Source organism: Danio rerio, chromosome 17 (genome assembly GCF_052040795.2).
Source record: "Danio rerio strain M-AB ecotype USA chromosome 17, GRCz13ab, whole genome shotgun sequence".
Classification (NCBI taxonomy): Eukaryota; Metazoa; Chordata; class Actinopteri; order Cypriniformes; family Danionidae; genus Danio; species Danio rerio.
Genome location: NC_141037.1, coordinates 40,136,758 through 40,153,313, shown reverse-complemented (window position 1 = coordinate 40,153,313; position 16,556 = coordinate 40,136,758). Strand labels below are relative to the sequence as shown.

The following is a 16,556-nucleotide window of genomic DNA, read 5'->3' as shown; positions in this document are numbered from 1 at the left end:
GATTCACTTATTACTCCAGGGCCGAATGATGTTGGTTTCGGGGTTAACTCCCTTCTTTTTTCGTTGCAGCTGGTGAATGAACAAAGACACATGTAACTTGTTCCAAATTATTTATTACACTCCATGTAGTACAACAAAACTAGTCACTAAAGAGGGAACATCATTGAAAATAGTCTCATTGCAAAAAAAAAGCTCCTTTTTTTGTCTCTCTCTCTGCTTCACACACACACACACACACACACACACACACACACACACCAAACTGCAGCACATTTTACAACACGTGTAAACATTACAAACAGTTGTTTGTAATCTAATATGATTATTTGTTACTATTAACGCGTTGCTCGCCATGTGTTGTTGATGTAAGATTGTTTTCAGTTTGATCGAAATATTCATATTGATTGTAACGAGCGCACATAAGAGCTGTCACCGCACGCACACACACACACACACACACACACACACACACACACACACACACACACACACAAACACACACACACACACACACACACACACACACACAAACACACACACACACACACACAGCACCATGGGGGAGAGGTGAGAGGTGAATCCAGCATAGGGGCTCTTAACTCACCGCACATTCTGTCTTTATTTTAAGCTCTGTGTTTGTCATAAAGTCATGCTCAATGCAGGTTTTGTGACTCCGAGGGCAACTCTGCGCCCGCAGTTGAGTGAAACTCTCAGCGGTTTATCATAAACTTTTCATCGATCATTTTTCCAGCAATTGACAGCAAGAACGAACACAGAAGCGTTGACTGATTGACAAGTAGCCGCTACATGTGTTCAAAATATCTAAAACGCCAAATATGATAAATTTATGCAGCATTTTCTAAAGTAACACTATCTGTATTTAACTGTTTGCTTGTACAGTGGCGCTGAACTGTCAAAACACCTCTAAAAAAAGCTTTTTTGTACATGACATATTTGTACACATATACATCACTGTAACACGTTTTATTCAAGAACATTTGAGCTGGTTTTAGTCCTATAGCTCTTTCATTTTTATTTTATTTAAAATATATTCAACTTGCTTGTTGATTAAATCCCATTTTGTTATTTAATTTCCCATTTATTTATTTAATTATTTTCCCATTTTGTTATCCCATTCTATTATTTTTATGCAACAGTCAGTTGCATGTTAATTTGCTATGAAAAGGAAATAATGTATTTTTTGCATGCTGATTTACGTCAAATCGCGAATATAGGTCTATATAATTACCTTGCAATTTTGAAATGATAGCTTTTTTGCTTTGAGTATAGACTATTCAGTTCATAAGAGCAGTTCAATCTTTTATGTAGTTTGCTGTATAAAAATATAACATTTTGAAATATTTATAAATATCGGCCTATATATATCAGCTATCGGCCTCCAAGCCTGAAGAATTATTGGTTATCGGTATCGGCCAAAAAATCCATATCGGTGCATCTCTAGATTAGATGTTTAAGAATTAGTCCCACATATAAAAGTATTTTATGAACACAACTTGATAAATTTCTTAAAGTACAATGTCTGAGAATTGTCTTTATGTGTGGGAACCATAATAAATGCTAAATAATTGACTCCGGATCATTGAATTATTAGGAAATAAAGCACGTACAGTATATGCATGTATGCAGTATATATATCATTATAGCACTGGCAGAATTTCTTTTTTCCTATAAAGTTGGTCAATATTTGTAAATGTTTTAAAAAACAAGCCTACAAGACAGCAAGGCATCAGCTGACAAAAGTCTTAGACAATAAAAGATAAGATCATTTCTGCCTTATTTTAAATCAACTATTACAATGCCTTATGCCAATGTTTATTTATGAAGGGGAGACAGCCCAGCTCTATTTTGATGGTCCATGCGCAAAGTGCAAAGCGCAGGGCGTGTCAGAATCCACTTTTGCTAATGTAAGGACAGAAAAATCTGCTTTGCGTCGTGGCGCAAGGTCTAAAAGGGTTGAGCTTATTTTCTTAATGAGTTATAGGTGTGTTTTGAGAATAAACCAATCAGAGTCATATGAATTTGTACAATCTAATTTGTACAATTTAGTACGATTTGCTCATCACCCAATGGCAGTTGGGTTGGGTGCCACACCTCCTTTTTAAAATCATAAATTTTCAAACGAGTGAACTTGTTATTCTTACGAATTTTCCACTAAACTGACAAAATATAAAATGCTTAGATTTTCTTGTGAGATCAGGCTGAAATTTTTTTCAAAGACATATTAATAGTCCTGTTTTGAATCTCCGACTATGCTGATGCATAGACCTTTGTAACCCCGCCCCTTATGAATTTAAAGCAACCAAAATGGCAAAATTTGGATCAAACCCTAAAAGAAAGTTTCAAAAATGATTTGTGCTGTATTTAAGCTGAAACTTTACATACACACTCTAGAAACATCAGAGACTGATTTTACATCTTGCAAAAAGGGGAATAATAGGCCCTATTTTAGGATATTTCACATATTCAAACCAAGTTGTTGTTTATATCAATTTAATATATAAAACTTGTAATGACTCATAACACTTCTTTAAAATTCCTTCTGTTGAAGGGCTGCCAAGATCTAGATTAAAAATCTATTTAATCCATATACTCGGTTACTGGGAGACCAGCCCTTTATGTGCTCAGTTTTTCCACTAATAATTTTAAAGAACATGGATGCCAAGAAGCAAGGCTCTGTGCCTGTATAGCTGACGCCTGGGATACTCTTTAGCACGCTCAAAGGCAACAATTAGGATGTAGTTAAGCTGGAAGACAAATGACTTGAGCATCTGAGCGTGACCCGACTGTCAGCATCAAGTTATTACCCAGATCCCAGCAGAACACAAATCATGTAGAACTCAGCTCTTTATTCGGCTGGTCAAACAGATCTTCACGGCACAGTGTGTGAAATTGGAGGAGCGTGCAGAAACATGCCCGGGCACCGGCAGCCTGTCACCCTGACAACATTACATTTGTGCATAATTATTTACACAATGGCCATCCACAAGCTGACTTAATGACCTCACAATGTGCCACAGCTTGACTATAATTATACACAAAATCAGATTTAATAAAATAGCTATGCTCCAATAGACCAGGTTCCCTGAAATGTGATGAAACATATTTTGTAAGACCTGTAGGTTACCTCTGTACATCCCAGAAGACTATTTATAAGCAAAGCTATTAAAAAGACTATATTTAATAAAGATTTAATAAAATGGACATGCTCCAGTTTCCGTGAAATGTTATGAAATATACTTTGTAAGCCTTGTAGGTTAACTCTATCTGTCCCAAAAGACTAGTTATGAAGCATAGCAATAATAAACATTTTATTTCAATGACATGCATACTTTTTTTATGTGTGGCTTAAATGTTTAAACATGAGATGACATCGCTACCCACTGCGCCACCGCGCCGCCCATGAGATAAAATATACAAGATAATATTTATTTAGGTGGCGACGCAGTGGTGCAGTAGGTAGCGCTGTCGACTCACAGCAAGAAGGTCGCTGGTTCGAGCCTTGGCTGGGTCAGTTGGCATTTCTGTGTGGAGTTTGCATGTTCTCCCCGTGTTCGTGTGGGTTTCCTTCGGGTGCTCCGGTTTCCCCCTTAGTCCAAATATGTGTGGTACAGGTGAATTAAGTAAGCTAAATTGTCCGTAGTGTATGTGTGTGAATGAGAGGCTATGGGTTTCCCTGGGATGGGTTGCGGTTGAAATTGCATCTGCTGTGTAAAACATGCACTGGATAAGTTGGTGGTTCATTCCGCTGTGGTGACCCCAGATAAATAAAGGGACTAAGCCGAAAAGAAAATGATTGAATTAATGAATATTTACTTATTAATAATATTTAGAAAAAATTCAGGAGATTAGGGAACCTCTCCGATCCTTTCTACATAAACTCTGAATTTTTTATTTTAAGAGAGTTATGGCTTCTTTTGTTTTGTTTTGATTATTATTATTTATTTATATATATATATATATATTTTTTTTTAAACATACATTTGTAAATATATATATATATATATATATATATATATATATATATATATATATATATATATGTATGTATATTTGCAGCACTTGGGGATGGTTTGTTTGTCTGTTTGCCTGATTGTCTTTGTTGTTTGTACTATTTGAAAATCCTTAATAAAAAAATTATAGTAATAAATAGGAAAATACATATGCATTGAATTATTTCCCCAGTACAGTACTGAAAGCAGAACCAGTAGCATCAGAGATTATAAATATTACCTATTAATAATGATCTTTAATCATTTAAAACCATAAAAAAAACAGGGCCAGTAAAACCAAGTTAAAACCAGGTTTCAGCACCCATCCCTGACTGTAAGTAAGCTATATCTAAAGTGGAAAAAATAAATAAATCAGGCTAAAAAAATCTAAGAAAAATTCTAATAAAAATAAAAGCTAAATAATAAAAATATTAATAGCTAAAAAAACTTCCCAGAAGAAATATTTTTGTGAATTAAGAATGTTTTATTTTTTATTTATTCTTCACACAATTGAAGTCAATGGTTACAAAAATCTTCTGATTAGCGTAGGTATTTAATATATCTATCTATATTTATAGCACCATAAAAAAAGTCACACAGGTTTGAATTGACATGGGGTCAGTATTCATTCATTTATTTTCCTTCAGCTTAGTCCCTTTATTCATCAGAGGTGGCCACAGCGGAATGAACTGCCAACTTATCCAGCATATGTTTTACACAATAGATGCCTTTCCTGCTGCAACCCATCACTGGCAAACATCCAACCATACACACTTATTCACACTCTTACACTACAGCCAATTGAACTTATTCAATTGATTAGACTGTGGGGGAAAAGGAGCACCTGGAGGAAATATATATATATATATATATATATATATATATATATATATATATATATATATATATATATATATATATATATATATATATATATATATATATATATATATATATATATATATATATATATATATATATATATATGTATATATATATATATACACAGTTGAAGTCAGAATAATTAGCCCCCCTGTTTATTTTTTTTCCCCAATTTCTGTTCTGTTCTGGGAAGATTGTATCAGCACATTTCTAATAGCATAATAGTTTTAAAAACTTATTTCTAATAACTGATTTATTTTATCTTTTCCATGATGATAGTAAATAATATTTTACTATATATTTTTCAAGACACTTCTATACAGCTTAAAGTGACATTAAAAGGCTTAACTAGGTTAATAAGGTGAACTAGGCAGGTTAGGGGAATTAGGCAAGTTATTGTATAACGATGGTTTGTTCTGTAGATTATCGAGAAAAAAAATTTAAAGGGGCTAATAATTTTGTCCCAAAAATGTTTTTAAAAAAATTAATAACTGCTTTTATTCTAGCCGAAATAAAACAAATAAGACTTTCTCCAGAACAAAAAAATATTATCAGACATACAGTGAAAGTTTCATTGCTCTGTTAAAAATCATTTGGGAAATATTTTAAAAAGAAAATCAAAATCAAAAGGGGGCTAATAATTCTGACTTCAACTGTATATATATATCAGAGTATAATCAGAGTTAACTCTATTTTAACCATTACATTTTACTTTTTAAAAAATTCTATTTGCTGATTCAGGATTTGGGAATTTGGGAACTTAAATATGATACTATTGTGCATGAAACTACTCTGATCCCTTTATCATAGCACATGTGTTCACATCTAGGTCACCGCTTTGACAACTTCATGACTGTTTGAAGATGGCGATACAAAACCAGATGCTGTTATTTTCCTGAACCTTTTGCAGAACAGTTAATGTGAAGTTAAAGGCATTGCCCTCTGCGCCAGGACTCTAGTATTAAAAACAAAAAAGATAATCTGGCCATAGAAAACTTTTCCTCTACTGTGTGCATTGTGACCTTGTAATACAGTGTGAAAATGTGTACCTGTGTTATGCTGCTTTTATTACTGTATGAAGTCTGAAGTTACTGTCAGCCTGTCTTCTGTCTGTTTATATCAGCTCATCTTTTCTCTTGAAAACTGTCCTACTTTCTTTAAATAACTAGTGGAAAGTAAGTCTTTATTTGTGCTCTGGCGCTCACAGCAGGTGACCAGATGTGGCTTCTGTCATTTCATTAATCCATTAATCAACTGCTAATTTCAAGGGAGTATTTCCTGCCTTATAAGTAAGAATGTAGGCGAAGGATTTATATTTTAAACACACATAGTTGCATTGAGCTTAAAAGTAGAGAACGAAACTTAAAAACATGTGATTATAACTACATTTTCAAGTTACAAAGTTAATGATTTAAAAGCCTGGGGTTGGTATTTAATTACCAAAACATTCTCCCGTTTGGTCAAAAATACAGTTAAATAAAGTAATGTAATAACATTATTATTATTACATTATTACATTATTAATATAAAAATTTTGCATATTTGAAAATGTAATCAAACCTGTGATGGTGAAGTTTTTAGTATCATTACTTCTGGGCTTTCCGAAATCATTAAAACATATGCTAATTTGTTGCTCCAAATAGATTTAGCATTATTATCAACTGCCTCTTTTCAGAATCAAATGGTTCTAAAAACAGTGAGGTATGGTTCCACTTGTATTTCCATGTGAGCTTGGTACAAAGTGGCACAAACACAAACTAATATAATTATAATTATCGCAAATCACAAACCATTTTCGGCCAAGATTTCTAGGACACGATTAGACAACCACACTGAGGCATGCTGCTAAAGTGTGTGTGTGATGTCACCACTCTGTTCCCTGGCTAGCAGTTTCTCTGCTGCTGGCTAAGCAGAAGTGTGTCATTTCTTTTTTTATAGTTATTATTTAATGAAGTAAATATCAGATTAAAAAAAAAAAAAATTCATCACCCATACTGCTGTTTCTATTACACTTGGTTACCAAGGCAATGATTGGCGCATTTGTATTACACTCCAAAGAGCTTCTGTTTTTAACTGTTGTAGATCAGCACAGAATAGAAGAGATAAGCAAAGAGCAAAAATATATTGTTTTTTACATTTTTTAATAAATTTAATAGAAACCTTGTTTATAGAAAGTTTAATTTCTTTAAAAAAGAAGCAACAACAACACCTTATTGATCCCAAACATTTTGTGCACTTTTTTGGATTCTAGTGCTTGTAGCTACATTCGTTTCAGACTATTTCAGTCAAAAAGCAGCCCATCTCAATACTCATCTTACCGGTCAGTTTTTGAAGCTCTTTGTTTAGTCAGGAATGAGGTGTGGAATGATATTTAGAAAGTCTTAGGAATGTGCTGCTTATTGGGTCTTTTGGGTTTTCTTGCAAGAAAACCCAAAAGACCCAAAGTGTATAAAGAGTAAAGTGATAATGTCATGGTCTCTTTAAATGGCATAAATAAACAGAGTAATCCAGCAGGAAGAGAATCATTTTCAACTAACTTCCTGTTGTTGAGATACTACTGTACAAGTATAACCCTCTGTCTTGCATGTCTTTGAACTCTTGTAACATTGGACTTGTTGGACAACTGGAGTATTTCTGGTGTTTATAACGTATTTTTAAACTGAAGGAATTGTATACTTTTAGAGATAATCATAAAAATGGCTTAATAACTGTAACAAACTCATCAAAAATGAACATACCTTCACATTTCGGACCCTCACTACTTTGTCCTCCACTTGTACAGCTAATCGTCCTCCATCCAGACTCTCCCTGCAGGACAAAACAGACTCACGTTCAAGAAACTGTACAGGTCACAGCTAAGTAAACATTTACAGTAAAAGCGTATTTTTAAACACACTATTGTCCCATTAAAAGATGATACCTTTCAAAACATACTGAAGGATCATTCTTAAAGTTTCGAAAAAAACTACACTGTGTTTATTGAATTAAACTGAACAACCCCCTACAGAAAAAAACAGCTTAAACCAGCCTAGGCTGGTTATCTGGTTTTAGCTGGTTGACCAGCATGGTTTTAGAAGTGTTTTGGCCACTTCCAGGCTGGTTTTCAGCCATTTCCAGCCTGGTCTTAGCTAATCAGGCTGGGAGATGACCAGCTAAAACCAGCTTGACCAGCTTAGCTTAGCTGGGATGCCAGCCAAAACCAGCTATGTCCAGCTTAAAACAGGCTGGTCAAGCTGGTAATTGTCCAGCCTGACCAGCTAAGACCAGGTTGAAAATGGCTGGAAACCAGCCTGGAAGTGGCCAACCCCCCTCTAAAGCCAGCCTGGTTGACCAGCTAATTTTTCAGCAGGGCCAGTTTGAGTTTAATGATGTATTTAAATAAATAATGGAGCTTTTATTTATGTTACTGTTAGAAATGCTAATTGACTCAATAGTGTTGCCAGATCTTACTAAGAAAGTAATAACATGACTATAATGCGCAAATAAATCCCTTAATTTGGAATTAATCCACATACTAAAATATGGTGACTTTATTAACTCATCATTTTATCATTTTATGATCCAATTAAAAAAAAAAATAACAAAAAGACATATAATAAGTCCTACTTTTAATTAGTGGACATAACAACCAGTGTTGGGTTAAGTTACTTTTAAAGGTAAATCTTACTTTTGTTTTAAAGTAACTAAATGTGTTACTTAGTTACTTTTTAAGGGAAGTAATGTGAAAGTATGTGTTATAATACAAGCTTAAGATTTTAGATTATTTTTACAAGTAACTTTCCCCAAGATTGAAGGCGACACTGTAAAACTGTAACACAAAAGTCTGGTGTGGATGATTTTACTGACTGATAGCAGTGGTGGACAATAACTATTGTACCTCACCACAAGTCCATTTTTAAATGATCTTCACGATAACGGTGTTTAATTTGTGAACAAGTTGAATATTGGCAGATTACTAGTTAATTCAGTTCACAAATCTTACTGAATGAGCTGGTGAAATGGACTGATCTGAACACATCTTGAGTAAATGATTCACTGAATTCAACAACTGATTCAAAATGAGTCAAAAACAGGAGAACAGACAACAGATTGAGAATAACATAGCAATAAAATGTGTTTACATTTTTTTACCCTTTGCTACGTATTGTAATGTATTTATGTATTGTAAACAATTTATATTCAACAGCACAAATACCTTTTGTTTTGTACTAGGCTGTAATATATATTCAATTGACCCTTCTCTAAGCCACACCCGAAAACCGCAACAAGCTAAAACAAGCTTGTTGCGGGAAACAAGCTAAATCAGTGTGCATATGTATTGTGCAAATCAGACACCAGATATCCTAAAAGTTATGAGGAGATGGTGGAATTTATTTCCTTTTTCAAAACCCAAGGTGAGAAATTCCAGCGTGGATCAAGCTCTGTGAGGGGCGCTAAAAGATCGGAGTTAAGGTTTGTTTTCGGTATTCCTGACACATTCAGTGATAGACGGCAATAAGTCACACACCTCTTACCCTAAAATGATCTGTGTTTCCTACAAAATTACAAAGCAGGTTATTTCACAACTGTCTTTTTCTCTTTTTTTTTTTTTTGCTCGATATTATGAGCACTGCTTTGTTTAAGCCCTCGCCCTATAGTCATACTAATAGTAATCATGTTTCCATCTGTTTCAAGCTACGAATATTTGAAATTACAAATCAACAGAAAAAAAACAAGATGTGATCTCAATCTAAGCACTTGCGATCAATATACTTCACCCGCAGCTGTTTTTCAGTAATTTATATCCCTCATGTCCATGTCAGAGCTACAAATCACTGATGTTTTTGTCGGTCTTTTGGAGATTTAGTTATTGGTGACAACGTTATAGCAGGTTAATGTCTGCTTTTGTATTTGGTGTCTGATTAATATTTGCTGGTAGGGAAAATCTATTTCTGCTATTCATATTTTAACTAACATTTTAATCTATTTTTTTTCCACTTAACTGCAAATTAGAATAGAAACGGAATAGAAAACACACAAACATAGTGACAGTTATAGGTACTGTAAATTGTTATGTGTCAATGATGCTAATATTCGACACAAATCCATCAATTTCCCCTTTCTGGCTGTTCTTCCTATAAATGAATGATGTAAAAGCACCGTCCATGCGTGTTTCCTCGTCGGTTAGTAACATAACGCAATATTTCCTTGCACAGCATTTCATTCATCTGGCTTTTCCTGCTGTGCATGAACTAAGCTGTTGAATGGTCAGCGTATGAGGTGGCTAGGCTAACCTAGCTTAAATTTTGATTAAATAATTTTCTAATCGGTCGCCTATTATGTTGTGAATATACTCCTGTAATGCATACTGCAGACCTTTTCTTGTCTGGCTTTCTCAGATATCTCACCAGTTTGCCAAAAATGACAAATTATATCCCTGGCATACATATTGTAATAGACGTGCCAGGCACAAAAGCTTGACAGGCGTGGCAACAGTAGCTAAGGAGGGCGGGGCTTAGTGAAGGGTCAAACTGAATAATCAATAATTATCAAATGATTAGTTATCAATAATTATCAGTACGGTTATCAGTTTATGCTGTTTTGCCAATAAAATGTAACTTTTTACTTTCATTTGCTTTTTACTGTAAAAGGGATATTTAGCCCACAAATAAAATTCACTCCCAAAAACTGACCCTCAAGTGGTTCCAAACTTTTATAATGTTCTTTCTGTAGAAATTTTGAAGAACACTCTAAGCCGGTAACCACCGATGTCTACACAGTATGTGTTATTCTTACTATGGAAGTCAAGGTTTACAACATTCTTCATTCTTCTTCTCCACAGAAGAAAGAACTTTAAACAAATGTGTGCAAGTAAAGAGTGAGTGACATTTTGTTTTTGGATGAACTGTTCCTTTAATGTTCAAGGGTGTTTAAATCTTATCCTTTGTACTTTGATCTGTACTTTCACTCAAGTGCTCGATTTGTTTACTTCATTCGCCACGGACTGAACGTGACAGTACAAATCTTTACACCCTTACTAATGTTTCTTAACTTATTTCAAAAACTTTTTTAGCAAACACCAAATATCTAAACTGCAGCTTATTCTGGCTATTTAATTCAAAACCCACCTAGTTACTGATAACATAGTGACCATTTCAAATAATTTCTTCAATTAAGTGTAAAAATACAATAAAGAGTATTAGGTATGCCAATATTCCATTCCAAACACAGACAGATGTTAATATTAATGTGTATGTAGTAGGTCTAATGTTATTAGCCATATGGCGTGTTTAATTCCTGCATATAAAAGGTTTTCCTTTAAGAAAATAGACTTCACGCTTTGAATTCCTATGTGAAATGAATGGTTTGGTTTACTCCAGGTTAACCCTGGACTTTTTAAACTCCTCATAGGCCTGTTTTTTTTTCTCTCAAAGCTTTAGTTGGCTGTGATCATATCCAGAGCCATACTGAGACGGGGCAGTGGAGTGAGAGGCCGGGGGTCTGGAGGATTCGTCTGTGCTGCTCCATGAGAAGGTCAGATTCAAATCAAAACAGATCGCTGAACACTCGTCCATGAGGCGCACAGCTGAGCTCAAGCAGGTCTGTGTGTGAGCAAGCAGGATATGTGTGTCAGTGTGCGAGAGAGCAGCGAGGACAGCTGTGCAATCGCTCCAAGTATCGGGTTCCAGATTAAAATGATGTAAGACAATGAAATCCAGTGTAGGCTGTGTGAAAACACAAAACTGCATCTCAAACAGCTGAGGTGTCTCAGTTTTCTGTTCAAAATGTGTTTGTGTTTTACCAGTTTAACGCACACATAAGTAAGCTATTATTTATGTGGACTTTCATACTGTGACGCTGTCAAAACATTGTCAATGTCAACTTATGGTTTAACCAGCGGTGTAAGTATGGGTAAGACTATACCAGCTTAATGTTTATGTCAGTTTAATGTCACTTTTTTATGCATGGAAAATTATAATTGAGATATTTGAGCTCAGTTGGCTCAGTGGTTAGCACCTTACAGCAAGAAGGTCGCTGGTTCGAGTCCAGGCTTGGTCAGTTGGCATTTCTGTGTGGAGTTTATATGTTCTCCCCATGTTGGCGTGGGTTTTCTCCAGGTGCTTCGGTTTCCCCCACAGTCCAAAGACATGCACTATAGGTGAATTTTGCCGTAGTTTATGTGTGTGAATGCAAGAGTGTATGGGTGTTTCCCAGAACTGGGTTGCAGTTAGAAGGGCATCCGCTGCGTAAAACATACTCTTGATAAGTTGTCGGTTCATTCTGCTGTGGCGGCCCCTGATGAATAGAGGGACTAAGCCGAAGGAAAATGAATGAATGAATATTTGAGTTCAGATTGAGGTCTTCATGGAGTCAGTTCACCCAAAAATGCACATTTACTCACCAGTGTTCCAAACCTGTATGTGTACCCACTCATTCCATAATAGAAAGCCAATAGATATGATAAACAGTCTGGTTAGCAACATTATTTCTTTGTTTTTTTCTTTCTTTATGTATCTACACACATGCATATATACATATACATAGATACATTCAGTGTTCAGCATTTATGAGTGCACCACTCACAAATCTTTTAAACTCATATTTTTGATAGGAAGCTATACAATATTATATTTGTGCATATATATTAGATTAGTCAGTACTGAAGCCAAATCTGGAGCTTATCTAACAAAATAACTTACGATAACAGTCCAAAAACTAGTACACTCAAATTTATATGTTATAGAAAAGTATTAAATGCAATTAAAAAAAAAAAGAGAAGCAAAAAAAAATTTCTAATTTTGTAGGTTGTAATTTATTTTTGCAATATTTTGCTTGAATTTAATTGTATTATCTTTCAATTTCTAAATATGTTTGGTGAATAAATATTATTTTAACAAATATATCTGTTTAATAAATCAGTTTTGTTTAAATGTACCAAAAGACATTGCATAAATTTACTAAGAAAAGGATAGAAAAAATAACTTTTAAAATGGGTGAACTCAATTAGGCTGAGCACTATACATACAAATATGCAATATTCTTAACCACACCCCTCTTACTGGAAGCTTAGAAATTATGCAAAAAAGCCCCGCCCCCAGCTCAATATTACATTTCAGTTGGAAGAACATCAACATATACAGAACTGAAAGTCTCATCAACTTTCTTAATGTACACTTAATATACAAATAGTCAAATGTTTAAAAAAAAAAAAGTTTTATCTTCTCTGGGTATTTGCTGATAAATACAGTAAATAATATTTATGTAAATAAACTTTATCTGATAGCAAATGTATTATTTTAACAATAAACTGAGCAAGCCTGTTTTCCTTAATAAATCATTCTAATATATTTTGGTATCAATATATATCTGATCAATAATTACTGATGATCTATATCAGTGTTTCTCAACCATGTGCCTGGAGGACCACCAGCTCTGCTGTTCAAGGCTGTTTCTCAATTCCAAGCATGCAGAGAAGAGACTAGCATTCTAGTGAAGACTGGTCTTGCCAAGCCACCTCGGAAGAACTCGTGAAGAACACAGAACACGTCCTGTAAGAAATGATGCGCTGCGTGACCTTCACACATTTTTAATAGAAAATTATTTAAACATTACAGCATTCATTCAACGACTTAATGTTTTTTCCCCTTTTCAATATATATATATATATGTATATATAACATGCACAAAAACCTTACAAATATACTTTGGACAATACAAATAAAACTGATTTGAATACGAATTACAGCAAAAAAAGTCCCTTAATGTGTTCATGCCTTTTTTAAGATATTTATGGTAATGTTTACTTTTACCGTCTAATTTAGGGAAACCTCCCGAGATAAATCAGTTATATCTCTGAACTGTAATAATAAATCTATAAAATGCTTCTCCTATCACCTCCATTCAGCCGCAATGACTTCTGGGACTTCTGGAGCAAGTTCATAGTTTTGGAACTGAACTTCAGCACTTGATGATGAAATTACATGAGAACACAAAAACTCATATTGAGAAACAGCCAATGTCTCAGACCTGATTCAGATCATCAGCTCATTACCAGAGACTGAAAGACCTTCAATGGGCGTGACAGACAAAGGAGACACCCAAAACATGCAGTGAAACCAGAAGAGTGGTTGAGAAACACTGGTCTATATAAATACTTACTTAACTTATTACACTTTGTTAACTGTTTTTGTTTTACACTTTGATTGTTAACTTTTAATAACGTTTAATTCACTTTAATATTGGTTATAATTAATATTGATGTTTGAAACTGAAGTTGTAAAGCTTTTAGTGATGGACTCATCCTTCAAATTTGTGTAGTACCATGTGGGTCTGTTTCACCATGCAATTGATGAATGGAGGACCTTCCCACAACCACAAGAGAGAGAGAGAGTGTGTGTGTGTGTGTGTGTGTGTGTATACTTCTGCCTAGAAACGCTTCATTTTATAACATAATCAGTGGAAAGACGAAATAACTCTCCTTATGAGGAGTACAAAGTTGAATTTCTCTGCCATTCCCACACAATTCCTGCCAACAGCTGAACTCAAAAAAAAAAAAAATGGTGGAATAATTGTTTTTTAAAAATATGGCATTTCACAAAAGCAAAAAGTCACAGATTTATTGTGCGCACACTGATAAAACCAGTGTCTGCCTATTAAAAGGCCATCCTAATTTGCACAATAGTGACGGGGAGCTATGAAGTCGTCCATTGTGAAGCACACTTCAGGGGACTCTTTAAATGTCAAGACAAGCAGCGCCGGCCAAACACACGCACACAGCTTTGTGTGTCAGTCTGGGAGGAGTTTCTTTACCCCCCTGTCCAGCACCCACATACTGGAGTAATTTGCCTAATGCTGGAGGGTGGGGTAGTGAACTCTGCAGGGCAAACTCTCTGTTAGTTTCCTTTTTAAAATGTTAAAGCAAAACACACATTTAACTTTCTTTTTGTGTAATACAGCATGCATGTTACTGATGATGCTGCAAGATATTAAAAATCATTTGATAAGAATAACTTTTAGGGTTTAACGTGATTCAAAGAGGTTTTGGAGATTACAGTATTTTTATCATGCACAAAAGCACATTGCAGCTCAATATAACTGATTTACTGATTATTATACATGCATTCCTTTATAGCATGGTTATGCATTGTTTTGAAAAGTTTTTAGGCTTAATTTATTCTTGATGCGTTATGTTAAATCTACGAATATATATCTATTTCACTATATAGCCTAGATTTGCATAATAAGGGAGAAGTTTTAATTAACTGTTTGTTTTGTTCTAGTTTCGGTTGGCTGTCAGTGCAGGTTTATTCCCTGACATAGCAACAGCACCAACACCTCGAGGATGTTTATCAGCTTCATTCCGCATCACTCTCTCATGCATCTTTACAGTTAATTCATGCTATTTAAAACAGATTGCTGTACCTGGTGTTCAGTGGACGGACTCGAATCGCGACTTTCACGTTGGCCATTCGTTTGACACCGGGAGGAGAGAAACTGTGAACTGAAGTCTTGCTGTCCTTTAAAGTCCAGTTATTAAATCCATAAAGAGCTCCGAATAATTCCGAGCAGAGTGATGAAAGCCATGAGAAGTTTTTCGGCTCATGTTATTGATATCGTCTAGACAATCGCTGAGCACATCGTGGAGCCGCGACTGCGCTTGAACTGCGCTGAAACTTCCTGCCGTCTCTATGGGAGGAGAGCTTACGGATCCTACTACGGTGAAGGCGTGGCTCATGAATATCTGAGAGCAGCATGACGTTGGTTCTATAGTGCGCAATGGTTCGCAGAATTCCTGCTTCTATTTTGATTAAGGACATGATTTTTAATATTAATTCGATTTGGTTGTTTTCGCGGATCTGCAGCTGAATAAAATTATCTTTCTTTTTAATATTCATGAGCAATGTCATCGCCATAGTAGGAATCTAAGCACGAGTAACAAAGAAACGTCTGCCTGAAGGCACCGTGACAATCTCCGCGTGTGTATAATTACAACTAACGTTATTTTCCATCCTCGTGTATGGTTCAAAAGTTTTACTATTTAATTAATGATATTATTCAACAATGACGCTTATAATTAAATAAATGTTTCAAAACATTTATATCTTGAGTTAATGCGCTTTTTTAAATCTTGTTGTTTTAAATGATTACCCCAAAGTTGAAAAACAGATTTTGAAAAGAAAAAAAATAATAATAAGATGTTTCTTTTGCACCAAGTCAGTGATTTTTGAATGAACTCCCAACTCTGATATTTTAATGTATGGTGTCAAACTCAGTTACTGGGGCTGCAGAGTCCTTCAAGCTTGTTTGGAACCTAGGTTTTGGAGCAGGGATCTTATAAGAAAAGGGGAAATTAGCAAAATAATAATAATAATAATAGTAAAGTTGACATGTCGGTCTCAATATTTGTATACAATACAGAATATGAATTGCATTGTCAATGAAAAGAGATACAAGAGAGAAAGAAAAATAAACTTGAGGGTAAGACATTTAAGAATCATTTACAGTAAATAAATTAAAGTCATTACATAGTGAAATAGTTCTGTTTGCTTTCTTATTTTCAGATAATGAAATTATATTGAAATAATGACTAAATTTAAAAAAAAAAACAATACAAAACAGGAAAATATGGTTTAGTATTAGTAAATTTGCATTTGTGGATATGAAGTTTACAAAGAATATGAAATG

The 16,556-nt window shown here is 34.6% G+C and overlaps 1 protein-coding gene across 1 annotated transcript in view; it reads right to left on the bottom strand.

The window, feature by feature from the left end:
• stard9 (StAR-related lipid transfer (START) domain containing 9) overlaps positions 1-15,550 on the bottom strand; it is a 78,184-nt gene extending 62,634 nt beyond the window's left edge. Inside the window, exons 1-2 of the mRNA XM_087290837.1 lie at positions 15,294-15,550; positions 7,631-7,700 (exon numbers count right to left, since the gene is read on the bottom strand). Coding sequence (XP_087146963.1) covers positions 7,631-7,700; positions 15,294-15,340 — 117 coding nt within the window. The 5' untranslated portion in view covers positions 15,341-15,550. The remainder of the gene's footprint in view (positions 1-7,630; positions 7,701-15,293) is intronic.
• Positions 15,551-16,556: the final 1,006 nt, after the last annotated feature.